Below are 21,279 nucleotides of genomic sequence, written 5' to 3'. Positions count from 1 at the left end.
GTGGCTAAGCCTCTTGGACTTAGCAGGAATTTCTTGAGGATTTTTTCATTGGGATCCTCATTGGTTTCATGTTCTTTCCCAGCTCTTCTGCTTCTGGGATTGCGACCTTCGTCGTCGTCATCATTTCTTTTGCTGAACATGGCTAATTCTCTTGTTAAGGCGTCTGGAAGATAGTTCTTGTTTCCTGCAATTAATTCAACAACATAATCATATTGGTTAAGGAATAATTGCCAGTTAGCTAGTCTTCCTCTATCAGCAGCTTTATCAAGTTTGAAATTTTTGAAATTCTTTACTCTGGCACAATCGGTGCGGACAGTAAAGGGTTTTCCAAGGAAAGCTGGAGAATTCAAAATTGTTTTCTTAACAGCTAAAATTTCTTTTTCCCCTGTGGGATAATTCAGTTCTGCAGGGCTGAACTTGCCACTACAAAATTTGCAGATCTTTTCAATGTTAGTTCCAGGCGCTCTCGCCAAAACCACACCAGACCAATAATTATCGCTCGCATCTGTTTGGAGGATAATTTCATCATTCTCTTCAGGTTGTTGAAGAGGAGGGAGATTTTTGCAGAGATTTTTTATCTGCTTTACAATTTTTTCCTCATCCTCTGTGAAGCTCCATTTTCTTTTGGAACTTGTCTTAGGAGATAACATTGCTGTTAACCCTGAGATCTTGGGAATGAAATCTCTCCCATAATTTATGACACCAAGGAATCTCTCTAGACTCTTAGCATCAGGAATTCTATCTGGGAATTTCCAGATCTTCTCAAGTATATGAGGTTGAAGTTTTATCACTCCATTTTTGATATTTATTCCTAGGAAGTCAACTTCATCAAGGATAAAGAAGATTTTCTTTTCTCCTAGGATAATTCCATGCTGAACTATCAGCTTTACAACCTCATGGAGGTGTTTCATGTGTTCTTCTCTATTTTTGGAGAAGACCAGAATGTCATCTATGTAGACGACGCAGAACTCCGCAACATGTTTGAAGATATTATCCATTTTTCTCTGGAAGATTGAGGGAGCTTGCTTTAGACCAAAAGGCATTACTAACCATTCGTAATGTCCTTGAGGTGTTCCAAATGCAGTGAGAGGTACACTCTCAGGATGCATCTTGACCTGCCAAAAACCCGACTTTGCATCGAATTTTGAAAAGACTTTAGCTCCTCTGAGCTGGTTGATCAGTACTCTTACTTGAGCAATCTGATAACCGTCTTTGACAGTCTTTTTGTTGACATCTCTGTAGTCAATCACCATTCTAGCTTTTCCTCTTAGATTTTCTGCATGATTTCTCACGTAGAATGCTGGAGCATGATGAGGGCTAGTGGAAGGTTGAATTAATCTCTTGTTCAGGAGATCTTCAATATCTTTTCTGAATTCTTTTTGGTCTTCCTCTTTATATTGAGGAATGGCTTTGACATGACAGATGGCATTCATGTCATGCAATCTTAATTCACAGACCACTGGGTCTTTTTCCCAAAACTTCTGAGGGTCTACATCGATGTTTTGCTCGAGTAGTTTCTTGATTTTTTCAAGAGTGGGAATTTTCTGAGACTCAAGCTTATTCTGAAAGTGCTTGAGGTTATGCTCATGAATGAAACTAGCTTCTTCTTCTTCACTAGTTTCTTCTTCTTCTTCAGAAGATTCTTCAACAAGTAATTCTTCTTGTTGTTTGATTTGGAGTATGGGTTCAAATTTGGGTTTGTAGGGGGTAAGATCACCACTATTCTGTTGCGATCTCTGATATTGGGTAGTAAAGTTTGGACCTACAATACTTTTGGCCTGAATAAGCCTATCAGCCCAGAACACCCGTTCTCCTTTTCTGAAGCCTATTGCTTCTTCATCCTGAATAAATCTTTGTTGGAGAATGAAATCATTACCCAACAAGAAATCTGCGCCTTGGCCTTCAGATTGCCAGACGTTATGGATGGTAAATGTTCCTCCACCAATAGTGATCTGAACATTTTTTGCTACTTTATTCATGGTGAGATGGCTTCCATTAAAAGTAACACCAGTAGCTGTTTTCTTTTCTTCTTTCCAGAGTTTTTCTGGAATTGCAAATCTTTTTGCAACTGTAAATCCTGATCCATTATCTACAAAGGCATGTAGATGATATTTTTTGTGATCAGGGAATTTTAGTCCAATCTCTATGTAGTTGCTGTATCTACTCGTAGAGACGACTTTCGATTGCTGAAGCTCATTTTCTTGAGCTTGTTCCTTAGGAATGAATGGTTTACATTCTTCTGGAACAATTTCTGGTGGTTCAACCAGTTCAAAATTTAAATTTTCATCGGTTTTTTCGATGATTTCTTCCTTTATTTTTGAGGAAGATGGTTCCATAATTTCTTGGAACATAGTTTCTACTTCTCTCTCTTTTTGTTCAGAGAAATATTCTTCATATTCTTGTTCAACCAGTTGGCTGACAAGACCATTCTTGGTTTTTCTTCTTGCTTCAGCTATGAAGCATTCTTTGTGATAAGTCTTTTTTGACTCTTCACAAAACATAGGGAGACCATTCTTTTCGTGACATAAGCAGTAGTCACAAACGAATGTACCAGGGTTCACCTGATAAGAAGACATTAAAGATTCTGTCTTACTTTCTTCCCAGTTTTTGATTTTCAAAACATTCATTTGTCTGGATTCGAAGTACTCTACTTCAGAATCTGTCTCAGACTCAGATGAATCTTCTTCTTCTGACCAGGCAGAGTAAACTGACCTGTCGTCTTCTTCATCATCAGAATAGGCTATTTCGTAGCCTTTCATATTTGCTGATTCTACTATATGCTCATATTCTTCAAAGAGAGCCTTAGTAGAAGATCTTTTACCCTTTTCTGGGCATTCATTGGCATAGTGCCCTTCAGCTTTACATAACCAACATCTGCAAGCTTTCTTGCTTGGTTGTTTATGTTGATGAGTATTCTTCTTTTTCTTGAAGAATTTCTTTTTCGGATCTTCATCCTGATGTTTCTTGTAATTGGAACTTTTCTTGAATTTCCAATTCTTTCTTTGATTACTCTTTTTGAATTTTTTAGAGTAATATTTTCCTTTTTTTTTCTGTAGAACTTGGATTCATGACATCCCCAGTTGGTTGGCATATCTAGTATTCCGTAACAGAAATTTTCAACTCCTTTGAGTTGTTTCTTGGCCATCTTAGCTCTAAGATTGGCTTTGCATTGCTCTTTCAATAGTTGTCGGATTCTGTCGGCAATTCCTCCAACTGAAAATCTTTCAATTGGTTTTTCTGCTATGCTTTCTCGCACAGCTGTTCTCCATGGTTCAGGGAGTTTCCTGTGCAACAGGTTGACTAGATCAGTATTTTCTAGTTCACCAATTGTACAATAATATTCTTGAAATTCATTCAAGTATTCTTCAAAATATCTCATGTCACAAATTTTGAGAGCATAGATATTTGATTTGGCCGTTTCTCTAGCCTTTTCACTCATATTTGCAAGATCTCCACAGAACTGATCGTATAGTGGTGCTGCAAAATCATACGGAGATTTTGAAGTTTTGATTTCTTCCAGCCATTCTTTTCCTCTGGCTGTTTCTTTGAAAGAATAGTAATACTTCTTGGCTACTCCTGTGAGAGTAGTTTCAAAGTACATCTGAAGATCAGGAGCTTCAAATTTTCCAAGGGTTAGAGCAGATGCCATCATCAGGCTGTCTACCCATTGGTCAAGAGTTTTTCTCTTGTCTAGAGCTTTATCTAAATCTAGCCAGATACCATAGTTGGAAATTGGTACTCTGGGTATCTTGTCCTCTGGGACAAACCTTTGAGAATTTCTTTCTCCATTTCTGCCCGTAGGGGCCTTCTGTATAGGGAGTTTCACTTTTCCCTTTTCTCTAGTGATGAACGTTTTGGAGCTATCTCCGTCTTCCATTTCAACATCCTGGTAGGGAAGGAGTTTTCTTTCCTTTCCTGGATTGAAGTTTTTCATTTCTTCGATTAGTTTTTCTAATCTTTCAGGATTTTCGCAGAATTCCGCTTCTTCATAAAGATCATAGAGCTTTTGTGCTCTAAACATATTGACTGGTCTGTTTAGATCAGCTTCTAGTTCTTCTTCAGTGATGGACTCTGATGGTTCTTCAGAGTTTTTTGTACCACTAACACTAGCTTCTGTAGTGCTGTAGCTTCTTCTGAGAAGATTTTTGTTTATCCTGATATTTTCAGGACAGGCATCACTTTTTCTGTGATTTTCAAAATTTAGACTAATTTCTCCAGTCTTTCTACTTTCATAAATTTTAGCTTTTGCACTTTCTGCTGGTAGCTTCGGACCAGATAATTTCCATTCAATGGGAAAAGTTACTTCATTCCAAGTAACCTTATGGATCTGTTGTGAATGGTTCTTCTGACTGGTGAGGAATCCAGTAGTAAGACCAGGGATGTTGGATATCCTTGTCTTTGGCTCTACTATAGTACTCATCAGTTTATAGTATATCCTGTATACTATTGCCAATTCTTGCATATCATTTTTCATAGATATGCCATCTGTCTTGACTCTCAGTCGGAGACAGTGGGCTGCATTTTTCAAGCTTGTTGAAAAGTTGGGGAATCAGTTGAAATATGCCACTTGGTTGCACAGAGATGCTTCAAGGGTTCCCAAAAGACTAGCTTGAAAATCTGTTAGTCTATTGTCTTGTAAGACACATAGAACTGAACAGTTTATGCCTTCTCGAGCAAGAAGTTTTATGCCTACTTGGACTGCTCCAATGTGCATAAATTGATAATTTTTTGCTTTTGCTCTGGCAACTTCAGCAGGAGTGATCAGTAGTAGATCTGTTTCTCCTGTTGTAGAGGGGGTTGTAAATTCAAGTAATTTGAAATGATGGCTATCCATCAGGTCAAACGTTCCCCTTTTGTAAATTTGTTTGAAATCTAGCTTTGGAATTGAGGCGTTTTTTACCTCATGCTCGATTTCATTGTATTCAAATTCTTCAGCATTTAGGAGTTGTACTCCTTTTCCAAAGATGCTCATCATATTGACATCTCGAGTTTCCTTCGGCTTTTCATACTGAATACTAGTAGAACTAGTTGAAGGATCCAGAAAAATCATGTTTGGAACAGAATTCTTTTCTGGTCTTTCTAATGGTTTGAATCCATTAGTCTTCTTTGGTTTTACTGTAGGCACTTTCTTGTCCTTCAGTATAGAATCCAGCGTTTTTTGTTGTTCATTGATTTTTCTACTAACACTCGTTAGCTTTTCTTCTTCCGTTTTTGGAAGATCTTTGATATAATCCAGTTTGTTTTCCAATTTTTCTAATTGGTGGATTATAACAGGAATTTTTTTTAGATGTTCTTGATATCTAGATATTTCTTTCTACAGGATCTGATATTTTTCATCAGAAGATTTTAATAGAGAATTCAGTCTCTCTATTATTAAATCAGACATTGTCCCCATTGGGGATTCCCCTGCTGAGCTATTTTACAAGCTCTGATACCAGTGATTTGCGGATCTAACCAATGTTCAAATAATCAAGAGGTTTTTGTTCCTCTCCCAGAATATATAAAAGATTATCAATATCTTCTTCTAATTTATAAATTCTGGTTTGAAGTCTATAGATAATATCCCAGTAATTGGGAGTCTCTCTACTAAGACTTTCTCTATATTCTTTCAATTTTCTCAATTTTTCTCTTTCCTTATGCAGTTCTTTGCTAGTATTTTTGCAGATAGCATTGAGCTCAAGTCTGTCAATGATTGAAATCTTGAATAGTAAAGTGTACTGTTTACCTTTGAATAGAGGATGAATGCAACAGCTGTATATGTTCAAACAAATATAATTCTTATGGGCCCACCACGTTTTAACAAAACAATAAAAAACAAAGAAACAAAAACGAACAACTGACCGAGACATCAGAGAAGGATACTACTGGTAAGAATTTTGATAAGATGGGTTGGTGAGAATAGAAAAGAGAAAGAGTTGTGTAAAGAGGAATAAAAATAAGACACTGGGGTGTATGAGAAGTATTCTCAGGAATCTGGGGTGTATGAGCATTAACCCTATAATAAATCTACCAAAGGATTTTTAATTCATTTTCTTTTTGTCCTTTTTTCCTTTTTTCTCCCTGAACTATGTAAAATATAGAAAATAAAAAACGGAGATAGTATTCGTCATCGTCCTCATCAAACTGCCTCGGGTTGATTAAGTGGAAAACCAAACTTGGTTTGCAGATGAAACTTTTCTTCTACTCTGGGTTTTGAATTTGGGTGAGACAGAATCCCTTCGTCAATTTCGCCAAACAGTGTACCTTGGTCTGGCACCGAATTCTCCAATCCCTCCATGATTTGAAACATATAACTAGAATGAACGGTGTCTGAGGACAAGAGCTTCTTCGCGAGGTGTTGTGCTTTTTCTTCATTTCTGTGTTTCATATCATCTTATTTTCTACATTTAACGTTGTATCGGTACATTATGGTTTAGGGTTATGATGTTCCAAATTTGGTTCATCTTTTATCGGAAATTGAAATTCATGTTTATTACTCATGTTGCAGGGACGAATTTGAACCTAAGAAGCTCAATTTGTTTGGTCTGGATTTGTGTATTGCTTTCTGTTCTTTGCTGCTCACAAATGGCCTAGTATGGAAGTAAGTGACTCGCTGATTTGGTTATAGACTTTTCTGGTATATCATTAAAAGATTTGTAATATCATCTATCGGATTTTTGTCCCTTGAAGCCTTGAAACTTGGTCTTCAGTATTGGAGCTTTTGAAGCCGTTCTCTCTCAGTTTCGGATTTCCTTAGCTCTCTCTCTTGTTTCTCTCAGTTTCAGTATTGGTCTTCTGTTCTTGGATTTGATCGCTCCGATATGTGCTGACGTGGTGGTTAACTTGCTTGTCGTGCACTCTGTTAGGTGTTGCACATTCACTAATATCGGATGAGAAAGTGGCTTACTGAGAATTTGGCAATTGGATTTCCATCAGAAGAAGGTATACTTGATGTTTCAATGGAAGTAATTAGCCTCCTGTTTTTTTCTTTTTTGAATTATTAGTCTGCTAAAGCAGAGAAAACAATTGAAGTTTAGGTCCAGCAGAAGAAAGGAATTTACCTAATTGTCATTTTTATTTTTAGCATGCTAGCTGCTTTACCTTTTGTCTATGTGGGATCAGACTTATATTGATGTCCAAATTTCAGATCTTGGGACAATCCAGTACTTAGTCGTTTCCAATCTGACATTAATTAGATGTTTTGCTTATTACAAACTCTCAGTTTGAAATTCTTCAGGTTGTTGACAATGGGAGATGCCTATTATCAGGAGCACTTGGGAGCAGTGATTGACTAGTTGCTTCAATAGGTCCACATGATTGAAGAAGGGTAAATCTAAACTTGCACTACATTTCGGTTACTCATTTCCAAGCTTGACAATGGGTTTCTGTTGTATGGCCTTGGTTTTTATTCTTGGTATCAGTATCTTGATCATTTTTGTTGTGGAAAACAGGAGGGAACCTAATTTACTTGTTCACCATTGGTACGTCTTGTCTTGTTAAAGAGTTGAATAATGTAATGGCATTGGCAAAGGATGAAAAGGTTAATGAGATGTTTCTTTTACATTTAGTAATTTGTTATACATACTACGAGTGTAATATGAATGTGACATTGGAAAAAATGGATTCTTTATCTTCTTTATGTTTTTTTTTTATTTTTTAAAAACCCTCAATTATGGCATGCACTGTACGGCTTGAATAGAAATTAAGTTACTCTTTTACGGCGCACAATGTACCCCTTAAATGTGACGTCTTTTACGGTGTGCAAGATGTGTCGTAAATGACGTGAATGAAATATGTGGAATTATTTTTACGCCATGTAAGTTGCTTATTTACAGAGCATTTTTGTGCGAGGACTTACCTCTTTTACGGCGCGGGCTTTTACAGTGCATTTTTGTACACTGTAAATGTACATTTAGGGCGCACATTGTCGGCTGTAAAAGACCATTTTTCTTGTAGTGGTTCTTTCTTCTTTGCTTTTTATTTTTGCCTGTTGAAGGTCAGTTTAATAAGTTTCTGTATATTATGTCAAAATGGCCTGTTTACTAAGTTTTCATGGTTTAAAATGTATCCATATTTCTACTCCGTGTATTCAGTCATTAATACGCGTTTTGTTTACAATATCAGATGCAGCTCATAGAGTCACGTTAAGCACAAAAATGGGAGTATAATGTCTGAAGAGGCTGGAGTAATGTTAGTGGTTTATGATGATCCCTCAGACCAACGATCTTTCTCTTTGGATGATACCAGCAGCAGTGAGGAATCACTTGATGAAACTAGGCTTTCTCTAGAGACCACAAACGATGTGATTCCGTATATTGGAAAAAGGTTTGCTACTCACGATGCAGCTTATGAGTACTACAGTGAATTTGCAAAGCAATGTGGATTCTCAATCCGGCGACACCGTACGGAGGGAAAAGATGGGGTGGGCAAGGGACTTACAAGACGCTACTTTGTCTGCCACCGTGCTGGAAACACTCCGAGTAAAACCTCCAACGAAAGTAAGCCTCAAAGAAATAGAAAATCCTCCCGGTGTGGATGTCAAGCATACATGCGGATAAGCAAGACAACAGAATTGGGTGCATCAGAATGGCGTGTCACGGGTTTTGCGAACCACCATAATCATGAACTTTTGGAACCAAACCAAGTTCGTTTCCTTCCTGCATACCGAACTATATCCGAGTCTGATAAGAGCCGGATCCTTATGTTTGCCAAGACAGGAATTTCAGTACAGCAAATGATGAGGCTCATGGAGCTTGAGAAGTGTGTTGAACCAGGTTATTTACCCTTTACTGAAAAGGATGTGAGAAATTTGCTCCAGTCATTTAGGAAATTAGATCCGGAAGAGGAGAGCATAGACTTGTTAAGAATGTGCAGAAACATCAAGGAGAAAGATCCGAACTTCAAATTTGAGTACACAATTGACTCAAAGAACAGATTAGAGAATATTGCATGGTCATATGCATCCTCAGTACAGTCATATGAGATATTTGGAGATGCAGTAGTGTTTGATACCACTCATCGCTTAACTGCGTTTGACATGCCACTTGGGATATGGGTTGGAATAAATAATTATGGTATGCCTTGCTTCTTTGGCTGTGTGCTTCTACGAGAGGAAAGTGGAAGGTCATTTTCATGGGCATTGAAGGTGAGTCACAATATATATATAGACACACACACAGATACATACATACATGTGTGTGTGTGTGTGTGTTATTTTGCTTCAATCTATCGCATCACCTTATATTGCAAGTGTGTGTATGTGTGTTATTTTGCTTCAATCATCTATCCCATCACCTTATATTGCACATATGGTATTTAAAGTAGGTAAGTTTAACTTGGACTAATCAGTTAATTTTGATAGGGGAGCATGTCAGAATGTAGAATATTCTGATTAGGATTGGGGGGTTAGATAACTTTAAATTGGCAGGTAGTCTCTTAAGGATTGGCCTATCAGGTTTTGACCATGCATAAAAGATTTTGGCCGAGTGATTGTGATTCAAAATTTGAAATGGACTCTTCTCTTTTCTTTTTCTTATTTTTTTTTTTCCATTTTTTTTCCCTTGGATCGAGTAATTTCTTGAAATTTCATATTACAACTGTTAGAGTACTAGGGAGCATGTTGTGTATCAGATTTATGTAGTCCAATTCATATGAATTGGGAACTTTTTCTTACCGCTTAGTAAATGCAGATCATACCCTCTTATGTTTTCAATGTCTGTATAGGGTATTTTCCAGTTAGCCAGTTTGAAATAATATTTATATGGGTTTGAATCTTCTTTTACTGTTGGTATCTAGCACATGCAGCATGTATATCTTCATGAATAATTCTATTGTTCCCAGATTTACTGTGGTTTTCTGTTTTGTATTGAAATCTATTGAAGGCATTCCTGGGGTTCATGTATGGGAAGGCACCACGGACCATATTAACTGATCAAAATTTATTTCTGAAAGAAGCAATAAGCGCAGAGATGCCAGCAACTAAACACGCACTATGCGTATGGATGATAGTTGCGAAGTTTCCTTCCTGGTTCAATGCTGTTTTGGGTGAACGTTACAATGAGTGGAAGAGTGAGTTTTATCGCATTTACAATTTGGAGTCCATAGAGGATTTCGAACTAGGGTGGAGGGACTTGGTAAATTCTTTTGGGCTTCACTCAAACAGGCACATAGTCAACTTGTATGGCCTACGCTCACTTTGGGCTCTACCATTCTTGAGAAGCCATTTCTTTGCAGGAATGGCTACAATTGGTCAGTCGAAGTCAATTAATGCATTCATCCAACGATTTTTGAGTGCACAAACTCGGCTGGCGCACTTCATTGAACAAGTATGTTGTCCTCTCTTTCTATCTACAACCAAGTGAGATTAATTTCTGTATTCCACTTGCTTTCAAAACACTCTTATATTCCATTTAAACATTATAATATAGCTTATACTTTCTATGCAACCTCTTATGGTTTTTGAAAATCTCATGTTTTGCAGCATGTAATAACATGGATATCAGTGTGTATTGCCCTATGTGGAAAACCCAAGCCCACACCCTCACCACACACACACACACAAACAGAGGCACAATTTGTAAGTTAAACAATAGCAGTAACAGTGAAGGAGAAGTGTAGAGCTGCAATAACTTCTTGTGGTCAACGGGATATCTACTTTTTTATTCTGAAAATGCAAAATATTTAAGCTTGCTTGGTGAACCAGCCAATGGAACGGCCAAATTGTCAGCTAATTTAAATCTTTAAAGTACAGCTACCAAGTATGAGGGACCATAAATGGACATTGATTTGAATTGAATTTTTCCTGAGAGTCCATGCTTGGGTGATACATGGAACAATATCCGACCATCCAAGTTCTTTCTGATTTTTTCCTTCCCACACTGTAGTGCTACCCATTCATTTTGCAAATCACTATTTGAAATCATCTCCACTAAAGAAAAAGAAAAAAAAGAACATAATTAGTAAGTTTGGAGTTACTATAGTCATCTACTGTATGAACAAACAGATGGCCTGTCATGCAAATCTAAACACTTTGAAACTGTCTATTTGTCTGATCCAGTTGGATGACTAAACACTCTTAGATTTGATTGAGTATCTACAGAAATGAAACTATCATAGGGGGGTGGAATAAGGAAGAGAGAATTTGAATGTCCCCATCCAACTTAATTTAGAGGCAAGTATTGTATTTGTATGTTTCTTTCAATTCCCTCTTTGTAACTTCTCGTTTCTATAATTTGCTGGTTAACGGTTGGTTCTTTTGTGGACCAACGGTACATTAGTGTTTATACTTTTTTCCTTTTTAATACAAGTTAAACAAAAAAGAAAGAAAAAACAATCAGCAACAACCTCAAGTAGTTTTTTTCCTCCAACGTTGTATATCACTCCAAACCACAGGGACTGTCCATACCTTTGGACTAAATTTCCTTGAAGGTAGTTTTTATATATATATATATATTTTTTGAAAAGATATAAATATATATGTATATATATTTTCTACTTGTGGATAGCCTATCTTGTTGGAACCTGGACTATGAAACTTATCTCATATATGTTGTTGGTTAGTGTGCATTTAGTATATACATCATAAAAGTAGCAACTTTGTACGGCCACATCTTTCTCTGAAGAGGAGCTCAAGTTCATAAGTCCACTAATTTTATCTTAGCTTCTGCATTTCTCATGATGTAGAGCGCGAGGCATTTCCATTCTTTGGTGGAAAAGCTTCTGTCTAATATTAATTAGTGTGATTTGCATGAGCAGGTGGCTGTTGCTGTGGATTTTAAAGATCAAGCTGGAGAACAACAAACAATGCAACAGAATCTCCAAAACATATGCCTGAAAACAGGAGCACCGATGGAATCCCATGCTGCCTCAGTTCTTACTCCTTATGCATTCTCTAAGCTTCAAGAACAACTTGTTTTGGCTGCTCACTATGCATCTTTCCAAATGGATGATGGTTTTCTTGTTCGACATCACACAAAAGGTGATGGAGGCCGAAAAGTGTATTGGGTTCCTCGGGAAGGCATCATAAGTTGCAGTTGCCATCATTTTGAGTTCTCAGGGACCCTTTGTCGGCATGCACTTCGAGTTCTCTCAACGGGAAATTGCTTTCAGATTCCGGATAGATATCTTCCTGTCCGTTGGCGTCGGATCAGCATACCTTCTGCAAAACTCCTTCATAGTGTTCCAAGTGATCATGCAGAAAGAATACAGCTGTTACAAAGTATGGTCTCAACTCTGGTAACAGAATCTTCAAAGTCTAGGGAGAGGCTAGGTATAGCAACTGAGCAGGTCTCGATACTCTTATCTCAGATAAGAGAGCAGCCTGTTTCATTACAAAGTACGAGAGACATTACACCGAAGAATAGGAATATATGATGCATGCCCTTAAAAGGCTTCGTCCGAAATTCTCACGGAAAATGGAATTTGTTAGTATTTGAATGAAGTCAAGACTGGCAGGCATGAAAGCTATACTTGACATCAGACTGTTGGGAGCTGGGACGTGGGAAGAAGTGTTGTTTGTTGGATGTTTGTAGCTTTTATGGTAAATGGTGTAATAGTTATACTGGAGGAACGGCTACAAGTTTTGAGGAAGGAAACTGGTGAGATGCACTGAATAGAAAAAGTCTGTGCAAGCCTAATGGCAAACTAAGAGGCACTATTTAGTGAAAACAAATGGTCGTTTGACTAGAAAATATTGAATATGATGAACTATAATGCACTGCGTTGCTACCACATATCGGACAGATTGAATGCAAGTCCAAATGTCCAATGCCACGTTGTCGATGAAGAGATTTCTTTTGGTAGAAGTTGGGATAAAAATGGGTTATGGCTTCATGGATGGAGCACTTTCTCTATGTACCTGTCGTCATCATTGTGAAGAGTGTGAATTAGCTTTTACATGAGAATGCTTGTCCTAGTTTTTTTTGTTTTTGTTTCCAAGAAGAGGGAGACAATGAAATTTTACACAGGAGGACCTAACTGGGACACCAAATACAAACAGAAACAAAACCAAGGCTATAAAGGCCCAACGAAGCAAAGGAGAAATCAAACTAAGCAGGCTTGTAGGCGAGCCCACAACTTAGGCCACCCAAGCATCAACCCAACAATAGTGAGAAGAACGTAGAAGCATCATCGGCGCCGCCGTGAAGAAAGTCGCAAATAGCATCATGCAAATAGCATCATGATTTGGCGAGAGATCGAGAGAACTCGGAGTGGGAGGTCCACAAAGGGATTGAAGGGACAGCCGGACAGGTACCCAAAAGGGTGTTCAATCCCTTGTTGCACCACTGAAACGAATTTTTGTGCACTAGTGGGCAAACCCTTTTTGAACAGAGCTCTAAGGAGCGAGCATATAGACAATCAATGGCAGAAGGAAAATGTTAAGAGTCGGCGAAGTCGGCGACAAACAAGGCCAACAAGTGGTTTGAGATGACGAAGGATAGATCTGGGAAAAGGAGTTTGGGGGGAAGAGGAACACACTAGAATTCAAACCATAAAGGGAAACACCAAACACCAAATTGGAGACGAGCTCGGGGCAAAATCGCCCATGAGCGGGAAAAAACACCACTGACTCTCAATATGAATGAGAGAAAACCTCCCCCGAGTGGGTTTGGTTTTTATTTGCTTATAATGTTGTGGGGGAGGGAATTTGAACTTTGCAACTAGTGCCATAATCTCATTGGGTTTGCATTTCATTTGTCTATGGATACACACACGCGCAACTTTGGACATGTTGAGTTACTATGATCATGAAGTAGAAGCATTTATGGTTTTTTTTGTTTTTTTACTCCACTCATTTCATAATGTTAGTGAGATTTAAACTTGTAACTTTCACGATATTAGTTATTACAAATAACCAAACTGCCACTCCTCTTCGGCAGTAGGCAGTAGAAGCATGTTAAACAGCGACAAGCGTGGCCCACCATTGTACCGATACTGTCCCAACTTAACCACTCGTTAGGTGTTGGGTTTTAATCACAAAAGGTCTCGATACAATTGGGTGAGATCCACCCACTTACAAGTTATATTTTATTTGTCACTTTTCTAATGTGGGATCTTTCCTCTCCAACAAAGCATTCATGCTATACATGTGCAATGTGCTGATGGCCAACATATATTTTCCTTTACTTGGGCAGCTAGTTACACAATATACATCAGTTTTTGGCTTCTTAATAAATGTATCTGATGAATAGGAATGGATCGATTCCACATTTGATTAAAAGATGGTGTTAGAGAAATTAAGTGAGTGGAAAGTGGAAACTGGAAAGCATCGAAGAAATTGCTTCTCCTCTCCAATAAAAGAGGGGCCGGGGTGGACAATGAACGCTCTCTCCTTAATTCATGTCAGGTAGTGCTTGCTTACCTAACAGTAGATTTTGAAAATAGGTTGGTGCTTTGAATCCAGCTCTCTCCTTTTTTCCTATGTTGGTTCAAAGTCCAATTCTGTCCATCCAAAAAACCCCAAAAGTAGTATTAGTAGTAAGTGCATGGCCTTTTCATATATATTGAAAAAGAGACATGTCCAAGTTCATGCTAGTGTTGACTTAATTGAATCAATTAGTGGATGTAGGTTGACGTAATGCCATATATATGCACAGTTTAAAAGCACAAACATGAATTACGGAGTCGAAAACAATCCAAATTATTTGCACCATATGATATATCGACCAACAGACGACTTCAATTCATTTCTTCTAGTTTACTGCTGCAAATAACTTGTTATCTACCTCTATGGTGGAGAATCACATTAGTTCGTGGACGTGTGTGGCGACAAAGCCAATAACGCCTTTGATAAAAAGAAAAACGAACAAGCGAAGCAAAACCATCCGTCACAAACTTTGTTTCTCCTAAAACATGATGAGAAAGCTTTGTAGTGATCGTTCTTACTACTAGTAAAAAAATTGGAACACCATTTATGTACACAATATATATAGAGTTTTTGTCCATTTACCCCATTTCTAGAGATTTTTTTCCCACTTACCACATTAAGTTTTTTTAATTCTCTCTTACCCAAAACACTCTAAGGAGGTCTTCCCTAATACCCCATTAAGATTTTTTTTTTGTTTTTAATTTTTTTTAATACCATTTTACCCTCACCTTTGTTACTTAGAGAGAGAGAGAAAAAATGGAAGAGAGAAACCATAGGGGACTTCGCCGGAGCCCGGTCACCGGCCGCCGGAATTCGGTCACCTGTCGTCGGAATCCGGCTAACTTTCGCCGGATTCCGGTCACCGGCCGCCGCCCACCAGATTTTTCTGAAAACCTCTATTGCCCCCAATAGACATCTATTTCCCCCCAATAGAGGTCTATTGCCCTAATAGGCGTATATTGCCCCCCAATAGACGTATATTGCCTCCCAATAGAACTTTCGGTCTATTGCCCCCAATAGACGTCTATTGTCCCAATAGTCTATTGCCCCCTAATAGACGTCTATTGCCCCCCAATAGACGTCTATTGCCCTCCAACAGAACCTTCAATCGCCGAAATTAAAACTAATCTCCCTAAATTTAGACAAATAAAACTTTAATTAAAGAAAAAAAACGAGAAGATTACATCAATTCAAACGTCTGTTTCTCCCCAATAGTCGTCTATTGCCCCTAATAGAACATATTTTTTATCTTTCTTTCCTTTCGCCCTCATTTGACCAAAAAAAAAAAACTGACTTGAACACCCATGTCAAGAGCTGGATATTAAATGTCCAGTGGGTAATAATGAGACTAACAATCGACCTTGGAAGGTGGAAACAACCAGGTAATGCAAACTAATTTATATTAGAACACTAGAGAAGTGGCTTTGGCCCCAGACTCACTTAAATAGAACGAAGAAAAAAAACTTTGATTTAAACCTCACAGGATTGCATATGGGTTGGATGATTATGGGGTTTTTAAACACCTTTAAGAAAATACAATACTGTTCCATACCACTCCTCCCATAAAAAAAAAAAAAAAAAGCAACAAATCATTCATGTCTGCAAACTCAAGTCCAGAAATTTGAATTTCTAATAAAACCCAACATAGATGCTAACAGTATACTCCCTACAAAACTAATAAACCCCCAACAAGGAGAACCCAGTAAAATATTAACAAGCTTAGCGATAAAGCTAACAACAAGACTTAACTGATAAATCAAATTGATGAAATCCCAGGTCTTGAGGGTCAGCTCCTCCTCGTCAGATGGCTTCGCCTTGCAGAGCATACATACGCCATCGCCGTCGCAGGGCCGTTGGCTAACGTGCACCATGGTCTGGGATACGAGCTTGTACTTTGCCCTACCACCATCAGAATCGCCGGAACGAGAAGTGGAGAACGCCGGGTCGGAGAGACTGATCCCGTTCCGGTGACTAAGAACCTTAACTCATTTATAAAGAGCTTCGAGGAATAGATTTCCGGCGGCGGGGACGAACTCCGATCTATAATCCTTGAGGACGATGACGACGGCTACTAAGCCAGCACGTCGCCAATCGAAGATTGATATAGACCCAGTTTATGAAGAGAGAGAGAGAGAGAGAGAGATGAGAGAGTGGCATGTAATTTATTAATTAAATTGAGGGCAGAATAGTATTTTTATTTTAAATTGTGTTAGTGGGAATAAAAATCTGTTACTGGGGTAAGTGAGATAACTTTGGCTCATTTTGGGGCTTTTGGTCAAGGACCCATATATATATATATATGAGCACCTTGAAATTGTGAAAGGGGTAGTCGGCGTGAAATTGCTTGCTTATAAAAACCGGTCACTTTTATATTTGGCACGAGAAAGGATTATTAGATTCTTTGACTGGAAAATAGGGGCTGGTTTTTATAAGTTAAAAATAAATGAACCAATTTCCTCATCACTTCTCTATTGTCTTGACTATAAAATTAAGAGGTATATATTTATGCACGAGCAAGGAAAAAGTTCATCCTAAATTCAAAGTAGTCTACAAATTTAGAATTGAATTTTCTTAGGGTCGTAAAGAGATCTACATAATTACATATACTACTATATGGCTTCCTACGACAATCCCGAAAGTCCCAAACCGAAAGGTCCCAATTTTTTAGCGCATGAAAACATTGTGACTTTCTCAGTTTAGAGTCCCACATGATTAATCTCCTTTTCCATTTAAATCCACCTTAATTGTAATAGCAATATTGAGGTTGACTACCCCGGCCATCATCATGCCAATTGAGCAATATCGAACTTCACTATTAACCTCAACTTTTACCATAAATCCTGCGAGTTCTTGTTCATCAATAGGCTAATGTATTTGACCTAATGGCTTCACATTAACTTTTACGAGTCAACTTATCTTATCTAAAACCCTAGTATTAGTCGTTTTGTGCACCTCATATTCTTTTAGCACCCTCTTATTCTCCCCAAGTTTCTCTCACATTTGAGCAGATACATTAATTGCCGGTCACCATGAAGTAGTTTACTTGACATGTATTTGAGTAATGAAAATTGCCTTCATTTGCTTTCACTTAATCCCGTCTGAAAGAATTTGGTGAAATTCTTGTATATTCATTGAATAGAGACACTGACAATTTATACAAGGGGAAATGATCATTTACCCAATTTTAACTTAAAAATTGTCCACTTACCCAAACACTCTAACGGTGCGTTTGGATGAGAAAATTATAAAATCCGTAGGAATTTATAAATGATGGAATCTTTAACTCCATCAATCTAAAATTCCATTAATTGCAATTTTTGTTGTTTGGTTGCATCTATTTAGGATTTGAAATGTATAATAAATTAAGAAAGTTTAAAACAAATAAAAAGATAAAATAGAAAAAAGTCTTGTTTTGGAAATAAAAAAATTGAATACTGCAAAGGAATTCGTAAATGACACCTATTTTGGTGGAAATTGAAGTGAAGAATTTAAATAATGAATTCCTTCGTTTTTTTCCACAGAGAAATTTAAAATTTCCAATCTGATTATGCCAAACGAGGGAATTGACTTTTAGGAATTATGAATCCTCACTTTCAATTAAATTCCATCATTTTTTCCCTCATCCAAACACACTCTTTAGAGTGTGTTTGGATGAGGGAAAAAATGATGGAATTTAATTGAAAGTGAGGATTCATAATTCCTAAAAGTCAATTCCCTCGTTTGGCATAATCAGATTGGAAATTTTAAATTTCTCTGTGGAAAAAAACGAAGGAATTCATTATTTAAATTCTTCACTTCAATTTCCACCAAAATAGGTGTCTTTTACGAATTCCTTTGCAGTATTCAATTTTTATTTCCAAAACAAGACTTTTTTCTATTTTATCTTTTTATTTGTTTTAAACTTTCTTAATTTATTACACATTTCAAATCCTAAATAGATGCAACCAAACAATAGAAATTGCAATTAGTGGAATTTTAGATTGATGGAATTAAAGATTCCATCATTTATAAATTCCTACGGATTTTATAATTTTCTCATCCAAACGCACCGTAATAGATTGCCCACTTACTCAAACACTCTAAGAGATTATTTCCCTAATACCCAATTAAGTATTTTTTAATTCATTTTTATTTATTTTTGGGACAATTTTGCCCTCTCCTTTTTTGTCACTTAGAGAAATAAGTCATTGGAGACCTTGCTTGACTCCGGTGGCGGATTCCGGCGACTGGTGACCCGACTCCGGCGACCGGTCACCGGAATCCTACTACCGGTCACCGGAATCCTGCTACCGGACTGGTGATCGGATTCTGGCGTCTGAATTTATTGCCCCCTAATAATACCCAGTAACCATATTATTGCCCCCCAGTAATCATATTATTGCCCCCCAATACGCATATTATTGCCTCCAATTAGGCCTGGGCACGGTGCGGTTCGGGTCGGTTTGGGCCTGAAACCGCAACCACACCGCATTATTCGGTAGGCCCATTTTACAAACCGCAACCGCTTTTACATTCTTTGAACTGCATTTTCGGTTGCACCGTTTAATCGGTCCGGTGCGGTGCGGTTTGCACCCAAACCGCATATCAAATCATGCAAGCAAAACCTGGAAATTTGAAAACCTGAAGACTTCAAAAAAAAAAATACAATAAACTAAAACCTTCCTACTTTCAGCAGATCAAATTCCCAACAACTAATTAATCAAAACATACAAACTCAAATTTTACAAAGCATTTCCTAAAGTTCAAATTAACCAAATGCAGAAAGAAACTGAGAATATATGGGAGTTCATCAAGGTGCCAAATTACAGAGTTACAGACCAAAATAAAATGGCAGTCCAACAAGCAAGACAAATGCCAATCTCAACGATGCCAACTTCAAGCTTCCTCTGCACTGTTCATCACTTCATTGTAGTTCTAAACTCTGAACTCTAAATCAATCAACTCTGCAGCAAGTCCAAAACAAGAAACTAGTCACAATGAAAATCCAAAATCAATCAACTCTGCAGCAACTCTGTATCAACTGGTTTTGATTTTTGAAAAAAAAAAAAAGACATGAAAAAAGTCAAAAACAACTAATCGAAATGCAATCACCAAAACATCAACAAATCTGCAGTTCAAAACCATGAAAAAAAACCTTATTCGATTTGAGAGCCCAAATGCAACACTAATCGATTTGTATTAGTGTATTCGATTACTACATCACCAACAACTATTCCAACACTAATCGATTTGTATTAGTGTATTCGATATGAAAAACCAACTAATCGAAACGCCATCACCAACAAATCTGCAATCTTCGGTCATTTCCAATCTTGGACAAAAAATTTCTTGATTTCAAAACAAGAACACGCATCAAAGTATCAAAATCTGACAATTGAACATAGTCTCAACTTGATTTGAACACGAGAAGTGGAAAAAAAAAAAAAAACAGAGAGAGAAGATTTTAATCTTACCGCAGATGAGTTTCTTTTCTGGCTGAGACCGAAGGGAGAAGGGAGAGAGAAGCAGCAGCTGACTGTGGTAGAGAGTAGAGACGTTGTGGGAGTCAACTTGCCGACCGAGATAGAGATGATTCAGATGAGAGAGTGAGAAGCGTTGTGGGAGACCGAGAGAGATGAGAGAAATCAGAGTGAAAAATGAAAAAACGGCTGAGAAGAACCCCTCCAACGCTAGGGTTAGTAAAGGGGGACCAATCAAAATTTGAGGAATAATATAAAATATTATTGAAAATAAATTATATTTATATAATCGGTCCGGTGCGGTTATATGCGGGCAGTTCGAAGCCTTCAACCGAAACCGCACCGCAGTAAAGCGGTTCGGTGCGGTTCCCCTTCAATACGACGTCGTTTCGATCACGATGCGGTTACCGAACCGAAAAATGCGGTGCGGTGCGGTCAGTAATCGAATTTTTGCCAATTAATGCCCAGCCCTACCTCCAATAATCATATTATTGCCCTCCAGTAAATTGCATAAACTCCCAAAACCAAAATGAATACACTACCGGCACAATTGATCAATTTATATGCATATTATTGCTCCCCAATACTCATATTATTGCCTCTCAATAATCATATTATTGCCTCTAATAATCTTATTATTACCCCGCAATAGACATGTATAACTACTCAATACAATTTTTTTTTCATTCTTCATTCTTCTTTCCTTATAAGCCTTCTGCCAAATTTACCAAAAAAAAAAAAAAAAACAAATGACGTCGTCCGCCCCTGCAAGCGAAGCCCAGACCTAATTCCGGCGTGGAGCTTCGGAGCTTCCCGGACATCTGACTAACAAAACCGGCGAAGCCCAGACCCGATTCTGGCATGGAGAGCTTCTCGGACATCTGATGAACAAAACCGGCGAAGCCCATAGGGGTTGGGATCGTGGAGTTGGATGGCGTCATCCTCTGGTGGTCCGACGGTGGGGACAGAGCGGCGGCGGTGGAGGCCCGACATCGACGGTGGAGTGGTGGGCGCGGTGGCTTGATGGTGGAGGCCCAACAAACCGAACCCAAATTCAAACCTGAACCGGAAATTTTTGATCTGCAGACATGGAGAGAGAGAGAGAGAGTCTGAGACGAGTTGAGAGAGAGAGAGAGAATTCGGTGAGGGGGGAGGAGAGAGAAATCAGTGAGGGGGAGGAGAGAGAAAATAGATCGAAGAGAGAGTCTGAGAGTTGAGATGTAATTTATTAATTAAAATAGGGGCAAAACTGTCAATGGATGTTAGATTGGGTAAATGGGGTTAAAAAACTCTTAGTGGAGTAAGTGGACAACTTTTAAGCTGAAAATGGGTAAGTGGTCACGGCCCCTTTATACAATACATAAGGCAATTAAGATCCTAAATTAGAGCCCTATACAATTGTTTCCTACTTTACATTCATATACATATGGAAAACTAATTAATCAGAATAACTATGCAAGAATCAAGCTGATCACA

At 38.0% G+C, this 21,279-nt stretch overlaps 1 protein-coding gene and 1 long non-coding RNA gene across 11 annotated transcripts; one reads left to right on the top strand and one right to left on the bottom strand.

The window, feature by feature from the left end:
* Nucleotides 1–6,087: 6,087 nt before the first annotated feature.
* LOC133742511 (protein FAR1-RELATED SEQUENCE 11) lies at nucleotides 6,088–12,941 on the top strand. 9 transcript variants are annotated; one of them, XM_062170203.1, is made up of 8 exons: nucleotides 6,088–6,334; nucleotides 6,488–6,580; nucleotides 6,670–6,719; nucleotides 6,846–6,921; nucleotides 7,217–7,306; nucleotides 8,104–9,124; nucleotides 9,861–10,304; nucleotides 11,716–12,941. In XM_062170203.1, exons 6-8 carry the CDS (start codon nucleotides 8,147–8,149, stop codon nucleotides 12,349–12,351), a joined length of 2,058 nt encoding a protein of 685 aa, XP_062026187.1. In that variant the 5' UTR covers nucleotides 6,088–6,334; nucleotides 6,488–6,580; nucleotides 6,670–6,719; nucleotides 6,846–6,921; nucleotides 7,217–7,306; nucleotides 8,104–8,146; the 3' UTR covers nucleotides 12,352–12,941. The 9 variants fall into 9 exon arrangements, with proteins under 9 accessions (XP_062026187.1, XP_062026188.1, XP_062026183.1 ...); XM_062170204.1 differs by having other exon boundaries at nucleotides 7,202–7,306; XM_062170199.1 differs by adding an exon at nucleotides 7,431–7,460 and having other exon boundaries at nucleotides 6,670–6,921.
* Nucleotides 12,942–19,010: 6,069 nt separating this feature from the next.
* On the bottom strand, nucleotides 19,011–20,008 carry LOC133707058 (uncharacterized). 2 transcript variants are annotated; one of them, XR_009844889.1, is made up of 2 exons: nucleotides 19,798–20,008; nucleotides 19,011–19,287 (listed from the first exon to the last, which is right to left on the bottom strand). It is a non-coding gene; the product is annotated as an uncharacterized LOC133707058 (long non-coding RNA). The 2 variants fall into 2 exon arrangements; XR_009844890.1 differs by lacking the exon at nucleotides 19,798–20,008 and adding an exon at nucleotides 19,479–19,790.
* Nucleotides 20,009–21,279: the final 1,271 nt, after the last annotated feature.

Source organism: Rosa rugosa, chromosome 4, assembly GCF_958449725.1.
Source record: "Rosa rugosa chromosome 4, drRosRugo1.1, whole genome shotgun sequence".
Classification (NCBI taxonomy): domain Eukaryota; kingdom Viridiplantae; phylum Streptophyta; class Magnoliopsida; order Rosales; family Rosaceae; genus Rosa; species Rosa rugosa.
Note: the sequence above shows the minus strand (reverse complement) of the source record. Positions and strands in the feature narration are given on the sequence as shown.

Coding starts and splice junctions, on each gene's coding strand:
- LOC133742511 (XM_062170202.1), top strand. CDS start 8,147: ATGTCTGAAGAGGCTGGAGTAATGTTAGTGGTTTATGATGATCCCTCA. Junction 9,125..9,860: donor CATTTTCATGGGCATTGAAG/GTGAGTCACAAT, acceptor AATCTATTGAAG/GCATTCCTGGGGTTCATGTA. Junction 10,305..11,715: donor TGGCGCACTTCATTGAACAA/GTATGTTGTCCT, acceptor AATATTAATTAG/TGTGATTTGCATGAGCAGGT.